The 22,366-nt window shown below is 34.3% G+C and overlaps 3 protein-coding genes across 4 annotated transcripts; 2 read left to right on the plus strand and 1 right to left on the minus strand.

Annotated features, from left to right (window-relative positions):
* Positions 1-3,535: 3,535 nt before the first annotated feature.
* Positions 3,536-5,872, plus strand: LOC142608147 (uncharacterized). Its single transcript, XM_075779862.1, has 3 exons — positions 3,536-4,438; positions 4,964-5,252; positions 5,491-5,872. Exons 1-3 carry the CDS (start codon positions 3,881-3,883, stop codon positions 5,508-5,510), a joined length of 867 nt encoding a protein of 288 aa, XP_075635977.1. The 5' UTR covers positions 3,536-3,880; the 3' UTR covers positions 5,511-5,872.
* Positions 5,873-6,172: 300 nt separating this feature from the next.
* LOC142608137 (pentatricopeptide repeat-containing protein At3g28660-like) lies at positions 6,173-9,122 on the minus strand. Its single transcript, XM_075779850.1, has 2 exons — positions 6,940-9,122; positions 6,173-6,856 (listed from the first exon to the last, which is right to left on the minus strand). The coding sequence occupies exon 1, from the start codon at positions 9,055-9,057 to the stop codon at positions 7,567-7,569; it is 1,491 nt and encodes a 496-aa protein (XP_075635965.1). The 5' UTR covers positions 9,058-9,122; the 3' UTR covers positions 6,173-6,856; positions 6,940-7,566.
* A 4,150-nt stretch (positions 9,123-13,272) lies between these two features.
* On the plus strand, positions 13,273-19,885 carry LOC142644114 (uncharacterized). 2 transcript variants are annotated; one of them, XM_075818794.1, is made up of 16 exons: positions 13,273-13,498; positions 13,599-13,724; positions 13,825-13,884; positions 14,872-14,985; positions 15,060-15,147; positions 16,133-16,278; positions 16,361-16,462; positions 17,097-17,168; positions 17,242-17,341; positions 17,403-17,485; positions 17,981-18,058; positions 18,152-18,250; positions 18,340-18,390; positions 18,473-18,529; positions 18,625-18,666; positions 19,273-19,885. In XM_075818794.1, exons 1-16 carry the CDS (start codon positions 13,358-13,360, stop codon positions 19,354-19,356), a joined length of 1,443 nt encoding a protein of 480 aa, XP_075674909.1. In that variant the 5' UTR covers positions 13,273-13,357; the 3' UTR covers positions 19,357-19,885. The 2 variants fall into 2 exon arrangements, with proteins under 2 accessions (XP_075674909.1, XP_075674915.1); XM_075818800.1 differs by having other exon boundaries at positions 17,987-18,058.
* Positions 19,886-22,366: the final 2,481 nt, after the last annotated feature.

Here is a 22,366-nt window from a genome sequence, read left to right on the forward strand (position 1 = left end):
AGTAGTTGTATTGATCAATCAATGATGAATTTATTTTTCTTATTAGAAAATAACATTATCTGTATTATGAATAATCAAATCATTTTTTTATGGGAAGAATAGAATCATTTGGTTCAATTTAATTGAAAAATCTATGATATAACACTTATGGAATTAGGTCGCACAAAAAAACTATGAATTGTACCAAAATTTTAAATATTCTATTAAATTATTAGGTTCAAGTAATTATTTGCATTGACTTTAAGCATATCCAGCCAACTAATTACCTAGATGAGCTCGAGAAGTAACAATTTACCTTATTTGATTTGACATTATCACAATTTAGTCCACTTTTTTATTTTTAACATAATTTCCTAAGGTTTGGACTAATATATCTATTAAAAATAAGTCAAAACCTTAGGAATTCCAAATATAAGAATTGAAAGAACTGCTCGTTGGACTAAATTAGATTCCCTTGAATAGTTTGATTAAAATTTTAAATTAAAAAAAAATGTGTTTCACTGTCACTACAACGATGCAGCTGTGGGCATAAGGGGGGAAAAGTGTCAGAGTCGCCACCTAATTATATGGTCTAGGAACCATGAATATAACGTCCTTTCGAGGAAGGACCTTTGATTTTACTATCAGAGTTTAGGTTGAGAGTAGGTTTGTTCTTAGGAAGGTGTTAGGCACCCAAGACCACCCAACCATAAGGTTAGCCCCATCATTGTGTCTTATGTCTTAACCTTATTAAAAGCATGTTCGATATTTGTATTTATACTCACACACACACTAGCATACATCTACGCATACAATCATGGCATCATTCATCCTAAAACAACATACTTATCATCCTAAAACAAAAGAGCCAAACACAAAAGAAACCCTAGCATGCAAAATCCTATCATGTATCAACAAGGCAGCCACCCAAGCACGACAACAAAAATATCATCATAGCAAGGAAAACATACCATAAACCCTAATCATACATCTAAGCATGTTCCATCATATCATCAAAGTGAATCCTTAACACAAATGCATGGACATTGCCAATGTATAACTTATCCTTTACTTACCTCTCAGCAACACAGCACCTATAGCATCAATGTATGAACATGTGAATGAACGGCATTAAAACTAAGAAACCCTAATCTAAACATGTGATAACAAACAAACATGTTAAAAGGTGAACAAGCAATTATGGGGCTTAAAACAGATGAAAAAGAGGCTACACAGAACAGACATGTAAATGCAGAAACAAAACAAACAAAAAATTAGGGTTTTTGGGTAACGGCATCACGCAAGCTAGAATAGGTTTGCATATGTATGAGTTCAGCCTGCGTGCACAGGCTAGATCATGCGTACGCAAATCTTACCTAGAAAACCTAAAAACACAGAAACAAAGCAGAAACCAAACAAGACAGGAAACATAAATCTAGCAACCTAACATGCTTAAAAACATAAAGAAAGCCTAAAACTAACATAAACAAACATATATAAACATAAACCAAACAAAGAAACAGATGAAAGGTAGAAATGGAAAAAAAAAATTCAAAAGAATACCTAAAAAAAAACTTTCAAGCTTGATTTTGACCGTTGCCCTTAGTCGATCTATTCACAAATCAATAGAAACGTGATTAGCAACGTTAAACTAAAAGGATTGGGGCCAGAAAAGGTCCCAATCAAATAAAAAATGACTTGAGAGTGTTTTGTGAAAAACTTCCTTGTGATTCACTATTTTCTAGTGAATTTTAGGTTTTTCCCGTGGGATTTCTGTGTGTCTTGATAATGTACCATATAAGGCTTTTTATAGTTGAGAAAATGAGGTTTGGAACGGCTCCCAGACAATATAGGATTCATTCCAAACATCAGTCATTATTGCAGAAAACTTGTCTTTCTTATGTTTCTAAAACCCTAGCTGCATACGCATACTTTGGTTCACATACGCAAGCCGCAACCAACGTACACAAGCCAAGAGCTACTTGGGTCATTTCATTTCCAAAAATATATTTTTGCTTATTTAAAATGTTATATTTTCCATTTTAACATTTCTTAAGTCAATTTAATATATTGGGCTCTAAACTGGCCTTGGGCCTTAAAGTTCGAGCATCATTGGGAAACGGAGGCCCGAGTCATAAGGGGTATAAAATGAGGTGTCTACATCAACCTTTCTATAAAGGGCAAGACTTAGGAATAGTACTTAGGTGTTGTTCCTTAGATTCCCCTCTTAAGATTTTACCATGTAGATTTTTTCTCATGGAATAAAAATGTATTTTTTAGTTAAATAGCTACATGACTGTGTTTTAAGAGAAGAACCTAAGGAACATCACCCAAGGTACTATACCTAAGTTTTATCTTTCTATAAATATTGCCCTTTAAATAGGGGTTGCATAATAGTCAAACTAGAACTAGGATTTTATGATTAATTATAAATTTTTGTAATGGCAAATTGTCGATATATTTATCGTGAGGTGAACAACGTGCAGATGTAGCGAAAAGAGGATGTGCTCAACAGGTTGACTTTATAATTTTTGAAGAACCCTCCTTTGTGATCTTTTTAATTTTTTAAACTTTGATTTTTCTAGTTTGTTCTCTTATTGGCTTTTTTTTTTTTTTTTTGGAAATGCTAACAGATACTCTTAGAGTAATGGTTAACAATCCATTTAAAGAAAGTTTTTATAGGAAAAGAAAAAAAAAACAATTAATATTTTAACAGTTTTTTCTATTTCCCATAAAAGTAGTATCAAAACTTTCCTAAAATAGGTTGTTAACCATTACCCTAAGAGCATCCGTTAGCATGACCTTTTTTTTTTAATACAATCAAGGCTTTCTTTAGCTATGCCCTCTATTTTGGCTAGTTTTTTTGCTATGCCCTCTATTTTTGCTAGTTAGCTTTGATATACAACTTCCCTTTAACCCAAAAAAAAAAATTATTGTCAACATGACAAAACAAATCCAGTTATGCAACGCCCATCACATAACTTACATCGGTTGGTCCCAATGTTTTTCTTATTCATCTCTCTGCTAATGGGAATAAAATCTTCTAATCCATTTTTTTAGTTATATTTTATGCTCAATCAACTACAATACCTGTCATATGTCTGATTTTTTTTTTTATGATTTTAAACTTTGGTTATTTTATAAGAAAAAAAGAACATGTGGCAACTTATGATGATATAGTATAAAATAGAAGGGCAGAAATTGAGTTTAGCCTTCTAGCATATTTGACTAGTCACGATGATGACACATCGCTAAACGTGCACAAAGGGCACCATCATGACAAATTCAATACCGAGCACCAGACCCTGACCAAATCCAAAATTGAATACTCAGAATTAACACCTTTTCTTTGAGATAGTTTTGTTCTGAATTAGAGATACCGAATCAAACAGATTAACAGAAAATTGCTTAGAACCACTCATTAATGTATGCTCTAATTAGTTAAGGCCAACAGTGCTTTGGTTTTACGCGATAGACACACGGTACAGCTAGAATTTCATTAAAAAGACACTTCCTTTAGCAATGACAAATCAAATGGAATTGCTTCAACATTAGCTATCCCGATCTAAACTAGCCCAGTACAACATTATCTTTCTCGAACAGCCAGTTAGTTTTCACGTCTTTGTTATCCTCAGTAAATTTTCCTTTATAAAAGGGAAAATCCTATTACACATAAACGAATATATTAGCTTTTGTAACACCCCCGTAGCAACATTTCCTCCTTTATCAACTTGAGTGTTTTCTCTCTACCAAACACGTCCACCACATTTCCCATTCTCTCTAACACCATCACACATTGTCTCCGATCATTAGCTTCTTCAAAATCAGGTATAAACCAAATCAAACACCAATCTTTTCCCCCATTTTTGTCAATATTTGATCTTATTTTATTAAGAGTGCTATGGAACTTTTCCATAAGGCCCAAGTGGTACGTTTCCGAAGCCACCACGACAAGTACCTATTAGCCGATGAGGATGAAGAATCTGTAAGCCAAGATCGCAATGGTTCGGTCAAGAATGCTAAATGGACTGTGGAGTTCATTGACAATGCCAATGTTTTACGTTTCAAAAGCTGTTATGGAAAGTACTTAACAGCCTCAAACATGCCATTTCTATTAGGAATGACAGGCAAGAAAGTGCTACAAACATTGCCAAAAAGATTGGATTCCTCGTTGGAATGGGAGCCCATTAGAGAAGGATTCCAGGTCAGGCTCAGGACACGTTACGGCCAATACTTACGTGCGAATGGAGGCTTGCCGCCTTGGCGGAACTCGATCACGCATGATATTCCACATAGAACTGCAACGCAGGATTGGGTTCTGTGGGAGGTGGATATGGTAGAGATTCGAATGCAATCTCCACCACCTCCACTGGTGTTACAACCGGTTAAGCGAACGGATTCTTTTTCTTCAGAAGCAGGCTCCAAGATTGAACTTATGTCCCCTGATTTGGGAGAAGAGGTATGATTTGATTCATTTATGGCCCTACTTGATTGTTCCATGAAATATGAATATGATTCATATAGGAATGAGTTGAAGGTTACATTTAGATTTAGTCTAAATTATTTAATTATAACTTTTATAATTGATGGATTTGAGCTTTGAGGGTTTCCATCTCATACTTTGTTCGTGTAATTTAAACTAAAAATTCTAATTCCAATTATTTTCTTCAAATAATTCCATCCAAATAAACTATAAAGTAAGTATCATAAATATCAAGGGCATCTAATGAGTAAATAATAGACTATTCTGCATGTGATGAGAAAGTTTATAGTGAGATGAGTTTATACAACGCTTGTGATAAAATATCTTTTCATTTGTGATAGCAATGTTTCTAACCCTTTTTCAATGATTCCACTAAAAGTGTTGGATTTTGCATTAGAAACAGAACATGTCATTATGAAAAGTAATATTTGACAATGACTTTATGTTTTGTTAAATGGAATTTATATTGAGCTTATGTTGTCTTTTGTTATTTAAATGTAGTTGAGTGACGAGTTACATGGTTCACCCATGAAAACCGAAGGCAGGATTATCTATTATAACGTGGCTAATGAAAAAGGAGACGTTGAGGATGAATCCGAAGGACTTTCCTTCACATTCAAGGGGAGTGGTGTGGAGGAATTAAAGGAAAAGTTGATGGAAGAGACGGCACTTAGTGATATCCTTGTGTGCTCTCGCAATCCCTTGAATGGGGAACTTTACCCCATTCGCTTACATCTTCCTCCAAACAAGACTAATATGCATGTCGTTGTTGTTCCATCATCATGGAAAGGTTAGTTTTTTTACTAGTCTTTTTTCATTTTAATGTGTCCACTAGACTAATTGTTAAACATTAAATTTATAGTTTCTTATCCAGTTAAGATTTTGGGACAGGTGATAATTTTTCATAATATCATAATAGGTAGTTGTGACCCCTGGTCATGACTGTCAAAGAGAATGACAAATATATATCATGTTCTTTTCCTTTTTGCTATGGTGGCCTAACATAGTTCATTTTGTGCACTTACCAGGGAATCCTACTGAACTATAATCCGAGTTTGCATTTGCGGCACCATAACATATGCGCATATTCCGTACATTAATTGTACTCCCTAATTCAAACCACTGGGGCAAGGAAGCACCGCATGATGCAGAAAAGCTACTATATTGTATTTGCTGCATGGTTTTTGAAATTTGGACAGAGGAAGAGGACTCCTGAATTTTATCATGTTATAGATAGAGGAAGAGGACTCATGAATTTTGTCGTGTGCTATAGAACTTTTCTATATATATGATTACTTGTTCATCAACATTTGCTCATATTTAAAGATATATCGTTTCAATTCAATATCTTTCTAAGTAATATCTTCTGTATCTTTTCTGTGAGGATAAATTAAATCAGGATGGCAATGACTACAATTAGCAGTCTAAAATTCCCATTGGGATTCACAAGGTGAGTATACAGCATTGTAACATGTCTATTCAGAGATGTCTATCTAATGGGAGCTGCTTCTATGCATATTGTAAGTGAGCTGACTTTAAATCCATTCACTGTAACAAAAGCTACAATGACCATGGTACATACCAACAAAAATGAAGGACTGATGAAAAGGTAACACCCATGCCACTAGTTTTAATCAAACTACATCAGATTTCATGTTCCCCACCTTTCAGACTTCAAGCAAGTTAAAAAAACAAAAGGTGGAGCTTCTTCTTTTTTTTTCACTATCATCATTAACATAACCACTTCTTGTTGTTATTGTCATCATTAATATCAACATCATCATCCAATTCTATTTACAGTATTCTTCTAAAAAAAATCTACTTTTAGCATTCAACCCATGGTTTGTGACCACTTAACTTTTATGCACATTAGAGGCAAAGTCAAATAATTTTCTAACAAATGGGTCAGGAAACTTGTCGCCCCTGAGAAGTATGTACGCCTTGTACTTTTGTTTGTATTTATTGTACCAAGGCCGATGGGATGACAGCATGGTGAGCTCAAGTGATCAACTAGTCTGGTTGTTGTTCTGCCTTCAGCTGCTGCAGGGGGAAAAATTTTGGGTGTGGGAGCAGGAAAATTAAGTACTTGGGCCTTTTTCTGAAGGTATCAGGGTCCTTTAGTTCATATCCTGTTACTGAACAAAAAAACAAATGTTCCTAGCTTATAGGAAACAGAACCTCTGTTCCTGTCCCTGTTCCTTTGACAATGTGTAATGTGTTGCTCCAACAAGCTTGCTCCCCAAAATTTTGTTTGAATGAATAAATGATTCTGTGATAATGGTGGAAGTTTCGGGTAACAAATCTACAATACAGCTTCGAAGAAGAGAACCTGTGGTTGTAAGTGCCCTCTTCCACGCATGTTATGGACATCAATCCAAGACATTTACCAACCACCTGCACAATTAAAATCTGGATAAGAACAGAGGATGTTTCGAAATCATTTTTGAAGTTAATATCATGGTCATTTTACTACATACCAGCTCTCAGTTACAAACCAGGGCATTAATGCAGTAGTAAGCATTCCCCAATCTGCCACAGGCACCTGCAATGGTTATTCAGTTTTTGGGGACGTTTTTGTTACCATATTCACTTTCAAATTTCCTTTTTAACTAATTTTAGTGTTGATACTTTTAAGTAATGCCAATTAAACCATTCTTCACTGGTTAGTGGAATTTTTATGTCATTGAGTTTGCAAGACCCATTTTGACCTACGGAAAAACATCATGATACTATCTCTGAAAACATGGAAATCCCACTAAATTAGAAAGCCATGATAGAGTAGCATTATTAAAATAGATTTCAGTGGTTGTTCTAGTTTTCTCCCCAAATGCTTGCCAATAGTAGGTCAAGATGCCAATAGTATGTCAAGATGCCAATTATATTGCATAACATGTGAATGGTTGTGTGGAAGCCATTCAATCTCTCAGGATCCTGTGCATATACAAATGGTTGCCATCCATCTCTTGATGATCAATTTGCCACTGTGGCTTTAACAGAAACCAGGTTATTGAAGCTCATTGGAGTATGACTAATTTAAGGATTTCCAACATAAAATTATACATATCATATGCCTGCAGATCCTTCAGCATGTTCTAACAAGGATCTTAAACTAACTCAAGGGACAGTAGCTCCAGAATTGCACATATCTGAGCTCTGTGCAAATGTGCTACATCCCCTGAAACAAACTCATTCACCTTGCCATCCACCTCTATCATACTACACCCTGGTGTTTTCTTAAGTCCCCTATCACCAATGATCCTCCTTATCCTACATGCATCTTCACCTCTCTGTGCACCCAAATAGATGTTTGACAACTGAACATAAGCTCCATCTTCTTCTACTCCATCATTTTCTAGCATTAAAAGCTCTTCAACAGCAAGCTGTGCAAGATCAACATTATTATGAACTCGACAACCACTCAGTAAGGCACCCCAGACAGAAGCAAGTGGCTTCATTGGCATTCTTCTTATGAGCTGAAGTGCTTCATTTAATCGACCTGCTCTACATAGCAAGTCCACAATGCAACTATAATGCTCATGTTTTGGTCTAATACCATATCGATTTTCCATGTCATCCAACAGCAATTGGCCTTCCTCTTGGAGTCCTGCATGTGTACATGCCACTAGAACCCCAAGGAGGACAACCCCATCAGGCCTTATCCCATCATCTACCTGCATCCTCTCCAAGCAATGAATTGACTTCCTTGCGTACCCATGTACTGCCAATCCTCCAATCATGGCTGCCCATGAAAACACATTCCTTTTAGGCATCCTCTCAAAGACTTCCTCAGCCATGTCTATACACCCACACTTAGTATACATATCAACTAGCGCTGTCGCCACAAACACATCTGATTCCATCCCATTCCTCTTCTTAACATACTCATGAATCCATTTACCTTGCAAAACCGCCCCCGTTTGAGCACAAGCTGTAATCACAGTAGTTACACAAAATTCATCAGGTTCAACTCCACTCACCAACATATCCCGAAAAACCCTCAAAGTCTCAGAACCCATATTACACTTAACATAACCATTCATAAGAACATTCCACTGAATAGCATCTAAACAAGGAATTTCATCAAACACTTTGCGTGCATCATCCAAAACCTTACACTCAACATAAACTCTAATAAGCGCAGTCTGGACATGACCATCAAACAAAACCAACCCATTTTTGAGTACCCAATTGTGAGTTTGCTTGCCTGAATGTACCCATTTGGCATTCGCGCAAGCCGAAAGAACAAAATGAAAGGTGTGGTTGTCGGGAGCTAGTAAGTTACTACCATAATCTTTCAACATGAGGTTAAAGTAATGAAGAGCAAGTTGAGGCTGTGAGCTACGTGAATAGGCTCTGATGAGAGTGTTGTAGATAAAGGAATTGGGTGTTTGGATATGGGCGAAGATGAGGGAAGCGTAGGAGAGGCTACCGGAATCGGAGAGAGCACAAAAGGCGAGGAGTTTGCTGAGGGCGTAGTTGTTGTGGTGGAGACCGTGGGTGAGGAAAATGGCGTGGATGGGCTTGAGTTGGCGCATGGTGGTGCAGCGTTGAGCCAGTGACATGCAACGCTTCCATGCTCGGAGATGGGCGGCCATGTGGTGTGTGCATTGTTTAAGGGGCTGCGAGGCAACGATTGTATTGATGAAAGGAGTTTCCAAAGTGAAATTTGAGTTCGAATGCCATGCAAGTAAGGAATAGAAATCCTCAGTTTTATTGTGTCCGAGTGTGTTTCTAACCCTTTTTTTTTTTTTTTTTTTTTTTAGTGTTTGTTTTTTACCCTCCAATAACTGAATATATGAGGTTACTTTATAATTTAGTTTTTTTATTAGAAAAAAAAAATCAATAACATTTAGGGTCCGTTTGGATACAGCTTATTGCTGAAAATTGAAAACTGAAAACTGAAAACACTGTACCAAAATAATTTTTAAATGTGTGAATAGTGCCGTGGGTCCCATTTTTAATTTTAAAAAATCTGAAAATTGAAGTTTGTGGGTCCCGTGAACAGTACACGGGACCCACAGAAGTGCTGAAAAGTCAACAAAATCGGCTACTGTTTATGCACAGTGCATGAACAGTAACCGCTGTCCCCCCTGAATCGTGCATCAGCAGAAGAAGAAAAAAAAAAAAAAAAAAAAAAACGCACAGACGCGGACGCAATAATTTTCATCCGTATCCAAACTCAGCCTTAGGGTCCGTTTGGATACAGCTTATTGCTGAAAACTGAAAACTGAAAACTGAAAACACTGTATCAAAATAATTTTTAAATGTGTAAATAGTGCCGTGGGTCCCATTTTTAATTTTAAAAATTCTGAAAAGTGAAGTTTGTGGGTCCCGTGAACAGTACACGGGACCCACAAATTTGCTGAAAGTCAACAAAATCGGCTACTGTTCATGCACAGTAGCATGAACAGTAGCCGCTTCTCCTATGAAACGCGTGAAGCAGAAGGGCAAAAAAAAAAAAAAAAAAAAAAAAAACGCTGAACGCAGACGCTTTCATTTTTCATCCGTATCCAAACTCAGCCTTAGTATCCGTTTAGGATTAGCTGAAATTAAAATTTTTTTAGTGAAAATAAATGGTAGCTGAAATAGTACAATAGAACCCATAAAAAATACCAAAAAGTGTAGTGAGACCATTAATAATAGTAAAAATAAATTAAATAGTAAAATAAGTTAGCAAAAATAATTAATGTCCACTGCACTTTTTTTACTATTTAGCTTATTTTTACTATTATTTAACTTATTTTACTACTATTCAACTTATTTTACTACTATTCATAAGTTTCATTACACTTTTTGGTACTATTCATGGGTTTAACTGTATTGTTTCAGCTAGTTTTTAGCTTTATCTATAATACTTTTAATAAAAAGTTTTAGTTTTAGCTAAAAGGTGCGACTTCTATCCAATGTCCTGTGATACTAGACTTGCTACAATCATGATGCGTGTCCGAAAAACGAATACACGTCATGATCACAGAGGGTCTAGTGCACTAAAGGCATTAGACAAGAGCCGTGCCCTTAGCTAAATAAGTTGTTCCAAATGGACTTTTAATAAATAAATAAAAATTTTGGAGCCAAAAACATTTATTGAGTTTTGATAAGTAAAATCATCGAATAAATAAATAAATAAATAAGAGAAATGATATGTCCACAACATTTTCACAACATTTTTACAACAAATCCTAAGTGGCAGGATGTTACTGGTTGTTATTGTTGGGGCAAAAAAGTAATCTTAGTGTTAGGTTCAAATTTGAACCAATAACAACTAACCACCTATTATTTGTTGTAAAAATGTTGTAAAAATGTTGTGGACGTAGCACCTCTCAATAAATAAATGGTCAAATTAATGGCATTCATTAATATTGGGAAACCAATGCAATGGAGCTACTTTTATAGACCATGAAACTACTCTCATTATTAAAATTAAAAAATAAATAAATAAAAAAGTCGATCTTTCAACTAAATTTTGCTCTTTTTGCTATTTCTTAATGCAAATGGGACTTAATAGATGCTTCATTAATGCATGAAACACTAGTTAACAAAATTTTTTTTTTTTTTTGAGCAAAAATAAATGATTTTTTAATGGTTAGAATTATCCTAAATCTATCTTTACCCTCATTTTTTTTTCTTTTTATATAAGATAGAATTTCTACTCTAACCTAATCTAAATGTATATGTCTGTGAAACTCCCTTCTAAAGACTTAAACCCCGATTTTTGCCCTCCACACTCCACAAGGACTTATACTTGTAGAGTGATCATCGCACTAAGAATGTGCAGTGGTTTACCCTCGGTTCTTGAACCTAATAATAAATGCATACTTCCTCCTCATTCATATAAACAAAAGATAGTGAGATACTTAGATCTACTATTATCACTTAATAGAGAATATTAAAGTTGTGACCAAAAGAAATAATAATAATTTGTGTCCATATATTTGTTGTCTTATTTCTATTATGAGGAGATCTCTTAGAAGTAAATTTATCCTACATTTGATACATGCTTTTACCTTCTCTCGTGAGAGTGAACCTTACAAATATGAGATCTACTCTATGTAAGAGGGTAGACCTCATCCCTTCAAGAAAGTATACCCTATATCAGATGTCCTCCTCCTCTTAGCTAGTGTAACTCATTAGCTATGGGCCCCATCAGTTGTGAGGGGATAAATATACACATGAAACACCATGTATTTTCTTGGCGAAACTACATTGTTAGTTCCTAAAGTTTACTTACAGAGCGCTTTTAGTCCTTGAAGTTCCAAGTGAGCACTATTAGACTCTAAAGTTTCAATAATGAGTGCTAGTGGTCATTTTATTAACTTTGTTAGTTTTTTTTTGTTTTTTGTTTTTGTTTTTGTTTTTGTGTCTAACGAAATAATGATGTGGCAATTTTTTAATGATGTGACAATTTTTTATTATTAAAAACTTACACATCAGCTTGAGTCTTCCAAATCAAACCCAACTCTATTTGGATCTTTCATTGATTTTCTTACCAACCAAACAAAACTACTACTAATACTCTCCAATCGCTGAAACCTAGCTTGCCGAATTTATCGTTGTCTGCCTTCTTACTAGCTATTAGATTCACCATTGCTTGGAAATTTGTAGTACATGCCGAAAATCAAATACAAATTGAAAATATTCTCAAGGTTTGGAGATATAACATAATATCCAAAATAATTATTAGGATAATGAAAGAAAAACCGCAACTCATATATTTCTCCAAAGTACACGGGAATCTTCAAGATTGTTTAGTTAACACCCACATTTGGGAAGGCATCTCCCTACCCTATATAATATATTTTTTGGTGGACAATCAAAAGGGTATCCCCATCTTTTTCTTTTATCACAAATAGTCCTATTCTTGTAATTTTTTTTCTTTTTAATTCAAATTGGGGTTTTGATTTTAAATCCTTTGGTTGGCATCTCCCTACCCTATATAATATATTTTTTGGTGGACAATCAAAAGGGTATCCCCATCTTTTTCTTTTATCACAGATAGTCCTATTCTTGTAATTTTTTTTCTTTTTAATTCAAATTGGGGTTTTGATTTTAAATCCTTTGGTTTTAGAGAGAGTGGGGGTACTACTACAGCTTGGAGAAGCCAAGCAGTCATTATAAGATGCAAATTGCCAAGAAAATCAATGTAAGATCTGAAAAAAAAATTAGTAGTAATTCTGTTTGATTACTAAGAAAATCAATGTATGATCCAAAATAGAACTGGGTTTGATTTGGCGGACCTAAGCTAATGTATATTTTGATGTGTAATTTTTAATAATAACAAAATGACACATTATTAAAAAATTATCATTTCATTATTTCATTAGACATGTAGACAAAAAAAACTAACAAAAGTTAATAGAAGAGTACTAGCGCTCATTATTAAAACTTTAGGGATCAATATCACCCACTTAGACATGTAGACAAAAAAACTAACAAAAGTTAATAGAAGAGCACTAGCGCTCATTATTAAAACTTTAGGGATCAATATCACCCACTTGAAACTTCAAAAACTAAAAGTGCTCCGTAGATAAACTTTAAGGATTAACAATGAAATTTCTCTGTCCCTCAAGGACATCCAAGTAAATTGATACCATGGGTTAAACGCTATACGGCAATTAAGTGGATGTTTGGTATATGTGTTTAAAAATATGCGTTTTGTTATTTGAAAATATATGTGAAATTACATGCGGGTAAAAAAAAATGTATAAAAGTATATGTACTGTTGTTTAAAAACTAAAAATGTGTATTTGATTGGGTGTACCAAATCTCCTAAGTTACTACCTATGATTTCGAATAGTTGGGGAGTAAACAGCAAAAAGTTATGATTTTCGTATCAGGTCGCCAAAAAACACTCTTTATCCCTGGTGCGCCCAAATTTTCATTGTATCACTAGTTACCATGAGCTTCACTTTGGCGCGCTTTATCCTCACCAGTGGGATTTCCACACAAGCTGGAAGTACCGCCAGAAACCATGGCTCTCTCCTTTTAACTCCCAGAGCAAGAAAATTTACTACAACTGCCATACCCTTAGCACAAAAGGTAACATTTTTACGCATTACCCTCTTCTTTTTCTCAGCAACCAAACAGAGAAAAAAAAAGTTGGGTTTTTTTTAATTGTTTGGTTTTCTTTAATGGGCAGTCAAGTGAAGAACTGTTGGTGGTAGTTGGGGGTGGAGCTGCTGGGGTTTTTGGGGCAATTAGAGCAAAGACTCTTGCGCCAAATCTTAAAGTGGTGGTTATTGAGAAAGGGAAACCTTTGTCAAAGGTTTGTGTTTTATTACATATTCTTGGAAAATCTTATAATAATAAAAATATTATTTGGTTTATTGTTCATATATATATTTTTAAAATGTTATTGTTTGTAGGTGAAAATATCTGGAGGGGGTAGGTGCAATGTGACAAATGGACATTGTACTGACAATTTGGTGAGCATTATAATTTATTATCATAAATAAGAAATTTGATAAATTGAAGTTCTGGGTGTAAGTTTTATAATGAAATAGCTCACACACTTTATGGCAATACATAGTGCCATAAGTTATGGATGAATTGTTGTATGGTGTTGGTGTGTAATAATATTGTTAAGCTAATGATGTTATCTTTGAATTTTTTTTTTAATACTTTTTTTTTCAAGAAACCACATTTCTCCTGCCTAAATTTTATGAAGAACTAGAAGATGGTGATTTGACAATGTTTTTTGTCTGTTCAGTTAGAGTTGGCCTCCTCAATGTAAATCATATTTGTTAGAGAAATGTTATGTCCATAACATTTTCACAATACTTTCACAACAAAATAATTTAAGTTGTGAATTCAAATTAGAACCAATAACAACTTACCACCTATGATTTGTTGTGAAAATGTTGTAGACGTAGCACTTCTCTATTTGTTAAGTGAAATTGTCAGCTGGTTGTTATTTGCGATTATGGGAATAAGAAATTTTCACAATAATTGACTTCAAGTAGTTACAAGAATATTGGACTTGTTTTTGTTATGACAATATTTTTGCCTACAGTTATGTTCTACATTTTAAATGCCACATTGTAATCATAATAATGAATTCCCACATGTCAAAAACTGCGGAAGATTGTTTGCTCTACAGTTCTACACTCTAAAATTCTAGAATAACTTATTCATCATCTATTGTGGGAGTGGAACATGAAAATTTTTAGTAGCTTGGATTTTTTAGGTGACATAAAATTTCAAGGTTATTAAATTAATTTTTGCTCATGTCTGGGAAGGGAAATGATTGAAATCATTCTTGTTATGATGTTTCTCAGTTGTTAACTCTATTAAATGTAGAGAGTTTGCCAGTTTTAACTGGCTTTATAACAATTTCTTCCTTTTTCCCAATTGGTTCATTGCACTAAACTTAGTATATTGATGTTCCCTAAAACCTAAGAATTTGTTCTTAGATTCTTGCAGAACATTATCCTAGGGGTCATAAAGAACTGAGAGGATCTTTTTTCTACATGCACGGCCCAGTGGATACCATGTCCTGGTTTTCTGATCATGGAGTGAAGCTTAAGGTTTTCTTTGAAACTGCCTGTCACTTGTTTGTTTATTTTTTGTGCATGCATAATCTATGTTTATCTGCGCATAGATTGAGGATGATGGAAGGGTATTTCCTGTCAGTAACAGTTCTTCTTCAATAATTGATTGTCTAATGTCTGAAGCAACGAGGTTGGGAGGTATGCTTATTTATGAATTGAATAAAGTTTACTCTTATTTATCTTGCATTCAATTATGTTGTAATGGTATGCCTTGAATATTAACTGGTTGTTTTGCCTGCATGACATCACATGCATTGCAATTGGTGGGCTACACAGGAATCTTGGGTTTCAGGGGCTGAGATGACTTCCATCTATCCAATTCATAAATTACTTTGTGTTTCTTTTGCAAGTGTTCTATGTTTTAGCTTGATTTCACTATGCACTGATCCCTAATATTTAGAGCTTCAAAAACAAATAGAAATAATCTCTCATGTTGTGAATGCCTTAGAAATAATTTCACCAAATGGCCTAGGTCAATGGTTTACTGACTATAATTACTAGTAAGTATGTTCAATGCAAATGATCCAGTGTTGTCTTTAGTGTCCAGATGCCTTGATTCTCTGATTACATTATTTATCAATTATTACAATTGTAACCTCCATGCTTAGCTAATATATCTCTGATAGCATTATATCTCAAAAAGTAGATAATTTAATCATTAAACGTTTTTCTTAGTGCTAGACTCAAGAGGGAGGATTTCTTTATTGAATGTGGTACAGATAAAAAATAAAAATTCTGGCATCTGAATATTTACTGTTTGCAAGATGCCAGAACCCTGCTTCCTGTCAAAATTAAAGGCTATTGCTATTGTAACTGAAGGAATATTTGAGGAATAGTCTGCTTCTTTTAATATCCTCAAGCCTAAAAAAATTGTTGTTTGTAGCATTTTGTGAGAGGGATATATTACTGCTGCGTGATTCTTTTAACAACTTCATATCGTATGGAAATATCACAGATGTTCATAAACCACTAAAAATGTCTTCAGTTCATTAATGAGCAACCTTGCCTTTTTCTGCCAGTTCTATGTTTTGTGTTCAATATATTTTACAGAACCTGAGTTGTAGCCTTCTCAATATAATCCAACATTTTTTTGAGCAGCCTATGCTAAAAGTTCCTCAATCAGTTTCTTTGCAGACTGGAAAAGCTGTGACAACCGCTTCTGCTACTAGTGGTGGAAAATTCCTCATTAAGATTGAGAAGAGAACAATAAATTATGTTGAATATGTTGAAGCTGATTATCTATTGATTGCTAGTGGCAGTAGTCAGCAGGTTGTGATGAATAAGTGGTTCAATTGGATTGTCATGTATGTGGATTATATTTCTTGATAAGTTGTTCCTGTTCTTCTTACAGGGTTACAGTCTTGCAGCTCAACTTGGTCATTCAATTGTTGATCCAGTCCCAAGTTTGTTTACTTTCAAGATTGAGGATTCACAATTGGCAGAGTTGTCAGGAGTAATGTTTATTTTAATCGAAATCTTTACTACTTTACAATAGCTCCTGTTCTTTGTTTTTTAAAACTCATGTACTTGAGTGCGAGGGGAAAATTTTGTATGAGTGGTTCTTTACCCAAATAGTAGTTATTATTATCCATTTCTTGAGATAAAAGTAGAAGAAATAATAGAGAGAATATGTAAATAATTACTTTTCAGAAATGGTAGTATGGAAAAAGATATCTATACCAAGTAATGGTTATATGAATGATAAAATATTCTTATTCTAATTATTGATAAAAGAGAGTGTGCATCATGCGTTGCAATCCAGTATCATAGTAATGTGATATTGCAAATCATACAAATTAATGATGAGTATAACTGGAAAATTGTTTACAGGTTTCCAGACCAGAAGTAGCTGATTCTGTACAGATCACATAAGCTGTAACCTGATAATAACCTCTGCAATTAATTCACCATTACACAATGTGGAATTTTGGGAGCTATGGATTGTAGCTATTCTGATTCTGATATTCTTTTTTTATAATCATTATTTAGATGATTACTAGTTGTAGCTACTTGATATTGAAAGTATAACAGTCAATGTTCTATTATAAGTGCGTAGCTCAATCAATTTGTTAACATTTCTATGCCAGGTTACTTTCCCTAAAGTTAAAGCTAAGCTGAAATTAGATAATGTCCAAAGTAGCGTACCACAGCTCACACAGGCATGCTTCTCTCACTGTGACCATCTAAGTACTTGATAATTTATACCATGTGATGACAACTTTGGAATTGTAGGTTGGGCCCATGTTAGTCACACACTGGGGATTCAGTGGGCCTGTTGTTCTTCGGCTATCTGCCTGGGGGGCACGAAATCTGTTCATTTCTGGTTACAAAGGTAATGAAAGTTCCTATAATTTTCTTTTTCCTATATGGCAACCTGATAGCATTTTATGCAGGGATGCTTGTTGTGGATTTTACACCTGATTTGCATATAGAAGATGTGAAGTCCATACTTAATAAGCACAAGCATCGGTTTGTGGTAATCCTGGATCTTATGTTTTGCTTGCAGAGATTCTAGCACTTTCCATTAAGTTATTATTATTATATGTATGGCTGGAACTAGGAACTTTTTTTTAATATGGAAATATTTGTTGCTAGGATGGAGTTGTGATAATTCATGGTGAACCCAACTTCCTATCTGGCTATCATACATAGAGTTGGATCAGTAATTTAAGTAGGTCTAGCAATTTAAACATGGAATGTATGATTAGATACAACTCATTGCAAACACCTGAGGTTAGCTTAAGATAGTGCAGTATTAAAAGTAATGATATTGTTTTAACATGCTCTTTAACAGGTATTACTTAAGGTTGGGCAATAAAGCTTATTTCAAATATGGTCTTAACTAGATGCTGTGCTAAGCTTTCATGTTGACCTTTGGTGTTGTTGCATACTGTGACACACTAAAAATATTTTGATGTTTTGTTGTACTTGAATTGATTTTTGCTTGATTGTTTGGCCACATTTTCTGCAGAAGCAGAAAGCGGTCAATTCATGTCCTTCAGAATTTGGCCTTGTAAAGAGATTTTGGAAATATATATTGGATCGTGAGGTATAAGTGGTGTTACAAGTTGAGAGTTCATATGCTGTCTTCTGGTGAAATTTTCCAGAAGGATGATTTTCTTTTTCTGTTATCTATATGTAGGGTTTATCTGAAGATATGTTGTGGGCTTCTGTTTCTAATAACTCATTAATTTCTGTCGCTTCTTTGTTAAAACATTGTACGTTCAAAGTAACAGGGAAGGTAGGTTTCAACGCTTGAACTTTCTAGTTCTTTATATTGTTAATAACTTCATGCTTTCTTGAGATGATACACCTTCTTTCCTGTTGAAGGGTCAATTTAAGGATGAATTTGTCACTGCGGGAGGTGTCCCACTTTCTGAGGTTACTCTCTCTCACTCACTCTTGCCTCTCTCTCTCTTTCTCTCATTGTAAATATAACTCTGGTTTTCTTTCCCTTATGAAGATCATGCTGAATACAATGGAAAGCAAAATACATTCACATCTATACTTTGCCGGAGAGGTAATGTTACTTGGGTACTTCTTTGCTTTCCATTCACACCCACTGCAACCTATAAAGGCCCATCTATGGCCCTCAAAAGTTTGAATTTTCTGCAGGTACTGAACGTTGATGGGGTAACTGGTGGTTTTAATTTCCAGGTAAAACATCCATTTAATAACTAGCATTAGCTGTTACATATTAATAAATTATATATCTTGTAGCTCTTCTTCTAATGGAACCATTTCCAAAATCAAATAATATCTCAATTAGCTTCTATGGGAAGCACTTCCTTGTTAGTTGCTCTAGTAGGTTCAACTTTTGATATAGCCACCATATATACAGTTTTTCAATATAATTTCTTATTGTCTATCGTCAAAGTGGATCTGGTATTTCCTTCCCAGAAACTAGTACATAAGATGTTTCATGCATTTTGCTTTGCAAGAAGGATCATCTTTTTTCCTTCTTTTCATTTGGCCAAATGATAGAATTTGAGCCACTCTTTCCAGTGGTTGTAGTGACCTAGGCAAGACAACCTATTTTTTGAAGAAAGATAATCCATGATTAACATGAAAGGTAGCACGTTGACCCTTTCACTGTAGTGCTACAGGTGAAAGTTTTATATATAGTCCTCATAGCCATCCAAGAGACTTCAATTTTTACTTTTGAGACTTAGCTGTTTGATCACTATTCAGTTTTCTCTAAGCCCTCCTGAAGGAAACAAGATATTATTTATTCCTCATTGAGCCATTAGTTTTTCTTTTCAGAATGCTTGGTCTGGTGGATACATTGCAGGAACAAGTATTGGTAAATTAGCAATCAATGCTTATCTTCAGGAGGGAGTTTTATGACATAGACATTTGGACATGACTGCTGACTCATTCATGGTTAGCTTTCACACAGAGAGGATGATTTTTTGGGAAATAGTTCTTAGTGATTCATTGTGCACGAAGGGTCTGGTCAAATTGTAAATGAACATAATTCTCTTTAAGTTTTATTTACATTATCAACCCCCTTATTGTCTCTCTTAATTCACTCAACAAACTATTCCGTCATCCATAATGATGCAGCAGTTAACATGCTTGTGTAATTGTAATTCTAATATGTGATAAGTAGAACACATTGTAGTAGAAAGCTACAGCTGCTGGTCAGTTACAGGAATTAGTAGTTAGTATGCTGTAACAAAATTTGTTGGGGGCTGAGGCCAGCTGGCAGAAGCCATATGTTGAGTTGGCTAAGATCTTGGCCCTAGTAATTCAAGTGTACTGTATAAATATTAAATAGGCCAAGGATTGTAAACCTACTCAGTTTTAGATGAGAGTACAGATTTTAGCCTAAGTGCTAGTTTCCAAGATAAAGCTCTTGAAGAGTTTATTTCCCATTCTTGTGCGTCTAAGCAGCTTAGCCTTTAGTTTCATTTCAGTTCCTGCTTGCTTCAGATTTGTATGCATCACATAAATATGAACAAAGGTTACGTAACTATTCTTTATGGAAAACTACACTCTACTCGCTTGTGGTATGAGGCCAGTTTGCTTTGCTAACCTTTGGTCTAAAAAACATGATCTTTTCCCATCTGAGTTCTATGCCATTACTGCCAAAGTTTGATGTCAAAACATGCACTGGCAATTCACATGCTTTTAGAAAAGTAGTATTTTACTCTCTTTTCTTGTGGTTTAAAAAGTTAGCATTTTACTAATTGGTGGGTTTAGAAAAATGGCATTTTATCCAGAAGTGTTGTTTATAATTGTTGTTTGCATGATAATGTCTGACAGAAGAGCATAAGGAATCTCAAGGGAGCATATCTTAGGTGAGTAAAATGTCACTTTCAAAACATGTTGACAAATCGAAGTTTCCTAGCATCTTGAGTGAAATTGCCCATTATTCTTTAAGCGTATGCATGTTTATGAAACTCGTGGTGTTTGGCTGGATTCTGGCTCTATATGATTCCACAAGCAAGGAATCGATCACCTGCCTATGTGTTGGATAGGTAGATACAAATTTACTTATCCGTCATATCTCTAATTAAGTTGGCTATTACCTGTTGTTCTAATAGCTGGCAAATGCTCATGAAAGACACAAAATAGTAAATAGAGGGGAGATGATGTTGCAGTGAGATTGATGGTTAGATATTAAATGAAAGAGTTAATTTAAAAGCTCTGCTGTTTGTTGATTATCTAACTTTGACTCAGGATTATTTGTGTGTTAGGCCGAGTTTTATGTGGTTTCACCATCAAATGATTGTAAAGGTCGTTTACCCTTTGCCTCAAAAGAAAAGAAAAACTACTGGTTTGCCATAGGGTTTTGGACAGTCAAATTATTTAAAGAAAATCCTATCCAAGCCAAACAAGCAAACATAGGAAGTTATAAAGAAATCACCACGAAAATGACCAAAATATTAAATGTACAAGCAAACATAGGAAGTTCTGAAGAAATCACCATGAAAATGACCAAAATATTAATGTACCGGCAAACATACGAAGTTCTAAAGAAATAACAATGAAATTTACCAAAATATTAAATGTTATGGGTCAGGATTTATAGTCTTTGTTAATATTATACCATAAAATAACATTATATTAGATTAATATATTAAGATTTTGAGGAAAATATTAGATTAATATTTTAACACCATTAGATTAGGTATACCACCTTCTCAAAAAAGATTAGGTATACCATTAAACAGTGGCGGCTCCAAGATTGTTTCTCAGGGTGTTCCTTGGTGGGCTTGCTCTGTTACAATTTTTTTTCTTCAGATTTTCTATTACAATTTTTTATTTTTTAGATTTTAGTTCAAATTTTTTTTTAGCTTTTTCTTTTTGCTTGAAAGCAATGTTATGAATACCGTTTTGGACCTTGTTTCGGTTTGTTTAGTGGAAGGAAATATTTTGGTACCGATCTATTTCGACGTACCGTTTCAGGGTATTTCGGGATTTCTAAAAAAAAATAAAAATAAAAAATATTTATATTTTCTTATACAACATAAAATTATTGATCCAAATAAGTAAAACTCAAATAAACAAATCATTAGTTTTTCTTTTTTGACACTCAAATCATTTAGTTATTACATAACAATTTTTGTTTTAGAATATTAAAACATAAATATGTAATTGAATAATGAAAAACAACAACAAAAAATAGTACAATAAGAGCGTATATATGTATATCATATTGGGAAGAGGCAAGACTCAATAAATAAATTTGAAATCAAAATCTTTTGTTAGCTTTTTGAGTTTTGTCATTTCCAAAGTTTTGTCATGTGGGTGGGGTGAGCAAGCTAAAAGTCTAAAAAACAAACTAAAGAAAAAACTTGACAAAGCAAAAACTAGAGTAAAAAAAGAAAGAAGAGGTAGACTAGCAGAACGTCTGAGATGAAGCACAGAAGAAGAAGAAGCCGATCTTTGCGATAGTTGGATTTGTTTTTTAGGCGTTTGACGCAAGTAATGACATACTGTGCTGACGAATTTGTCAGTTTAAGAGTTTTTCTTTTTTTTCTTCTAAAAACTGGTACCAGCCAAAATGTAACAAATAATCTACCAAAATTTAATTTTATTGGCATAAAATTTTTTTGAGAGTGTTCCTAATTTTTTTGAGGATGTTCCTAATTTTTTTTTTATAGGTAGATAAATAAATTTTTTTTATTATATATATATTAAAAAAAAAATTCAGGTTAGGGTGGTCCTGGGACCACCCTGACCTATATGTGGCGCCGCCACTGCCATTAAATAACTTCTTATTAAATGAAGGAAAATGTTTGTTTGGAGCCTTAGACTTCAACTACTAATAGGAAAGTGACATGTGTCCTATCTGTGTAATATAAATAACTCAATTGATTGGTTATGTTGAGTCATGTACAGTGCATAT

This window comes from Castanea sativa, chromosome 1, assembly GCF_040712315.1.
Source record: "Castanea sativa cultivar Marrone di Chiusa Pesio chromosome 1, ASM4071231v1".
Classification (NCBI taxonomy): domain Eukaryota; kingdom Viridiplantae; phylum Streptophyta; class Magnoliopsida; order Fagales; family Fagaceae; genus Castanea; species Castanea sativa.

Coding starts and splice junctions, on each gene's coding strand:
- LOC142608147 (XM_075779862.1), top strand. CDS start 3,881: ATGGAACTTTTCCATAAGGCCCAAGTGGTACGTTTCCGAAGCCACCAC. Junction 4,439..4,963: donor CCCCTGATTTGGGAGAAGAG/GTATGATTTGAT, acceptor ATTTAAATGTAG/TTGAGTGACGAGTTACATGG. Junction 5,253..5,490: donor TGTTCCATCATCATGGAAAG/GTTAGTTTTTTT, acceptor TGCACTTACCAG/GGAATCCTACTGAACTATAA.
- LOC142608137 (XM_075779850.1), bottom strand. CDS start 9,057: ATGGCCGCCCATCTCCGAGCATGGAAGCGTTGCATGTCACTGGCTCAA.
- LOC142644114 (XM_075818794.1), top strand. CDS start 13,358: ATGAGCTTCACTTTGGCGCGCTTTATCCTCACCAGTGGGATTTCCACA. Junction 15,148..16,132: donor TGAAGCAACGAGGTTGGGAG/GTATGCTTATTT, acceptor TTCCTCAATCAG/TTTCTTTGCAGACTGGAAAA. Junction 18,667..19,272: donor CTGGTGGTTTTAATTTCCAG/GTAAAACATCCA, acceptor TTTTCTTTTCAG/AATGCTTGGTCTGGTGGATA.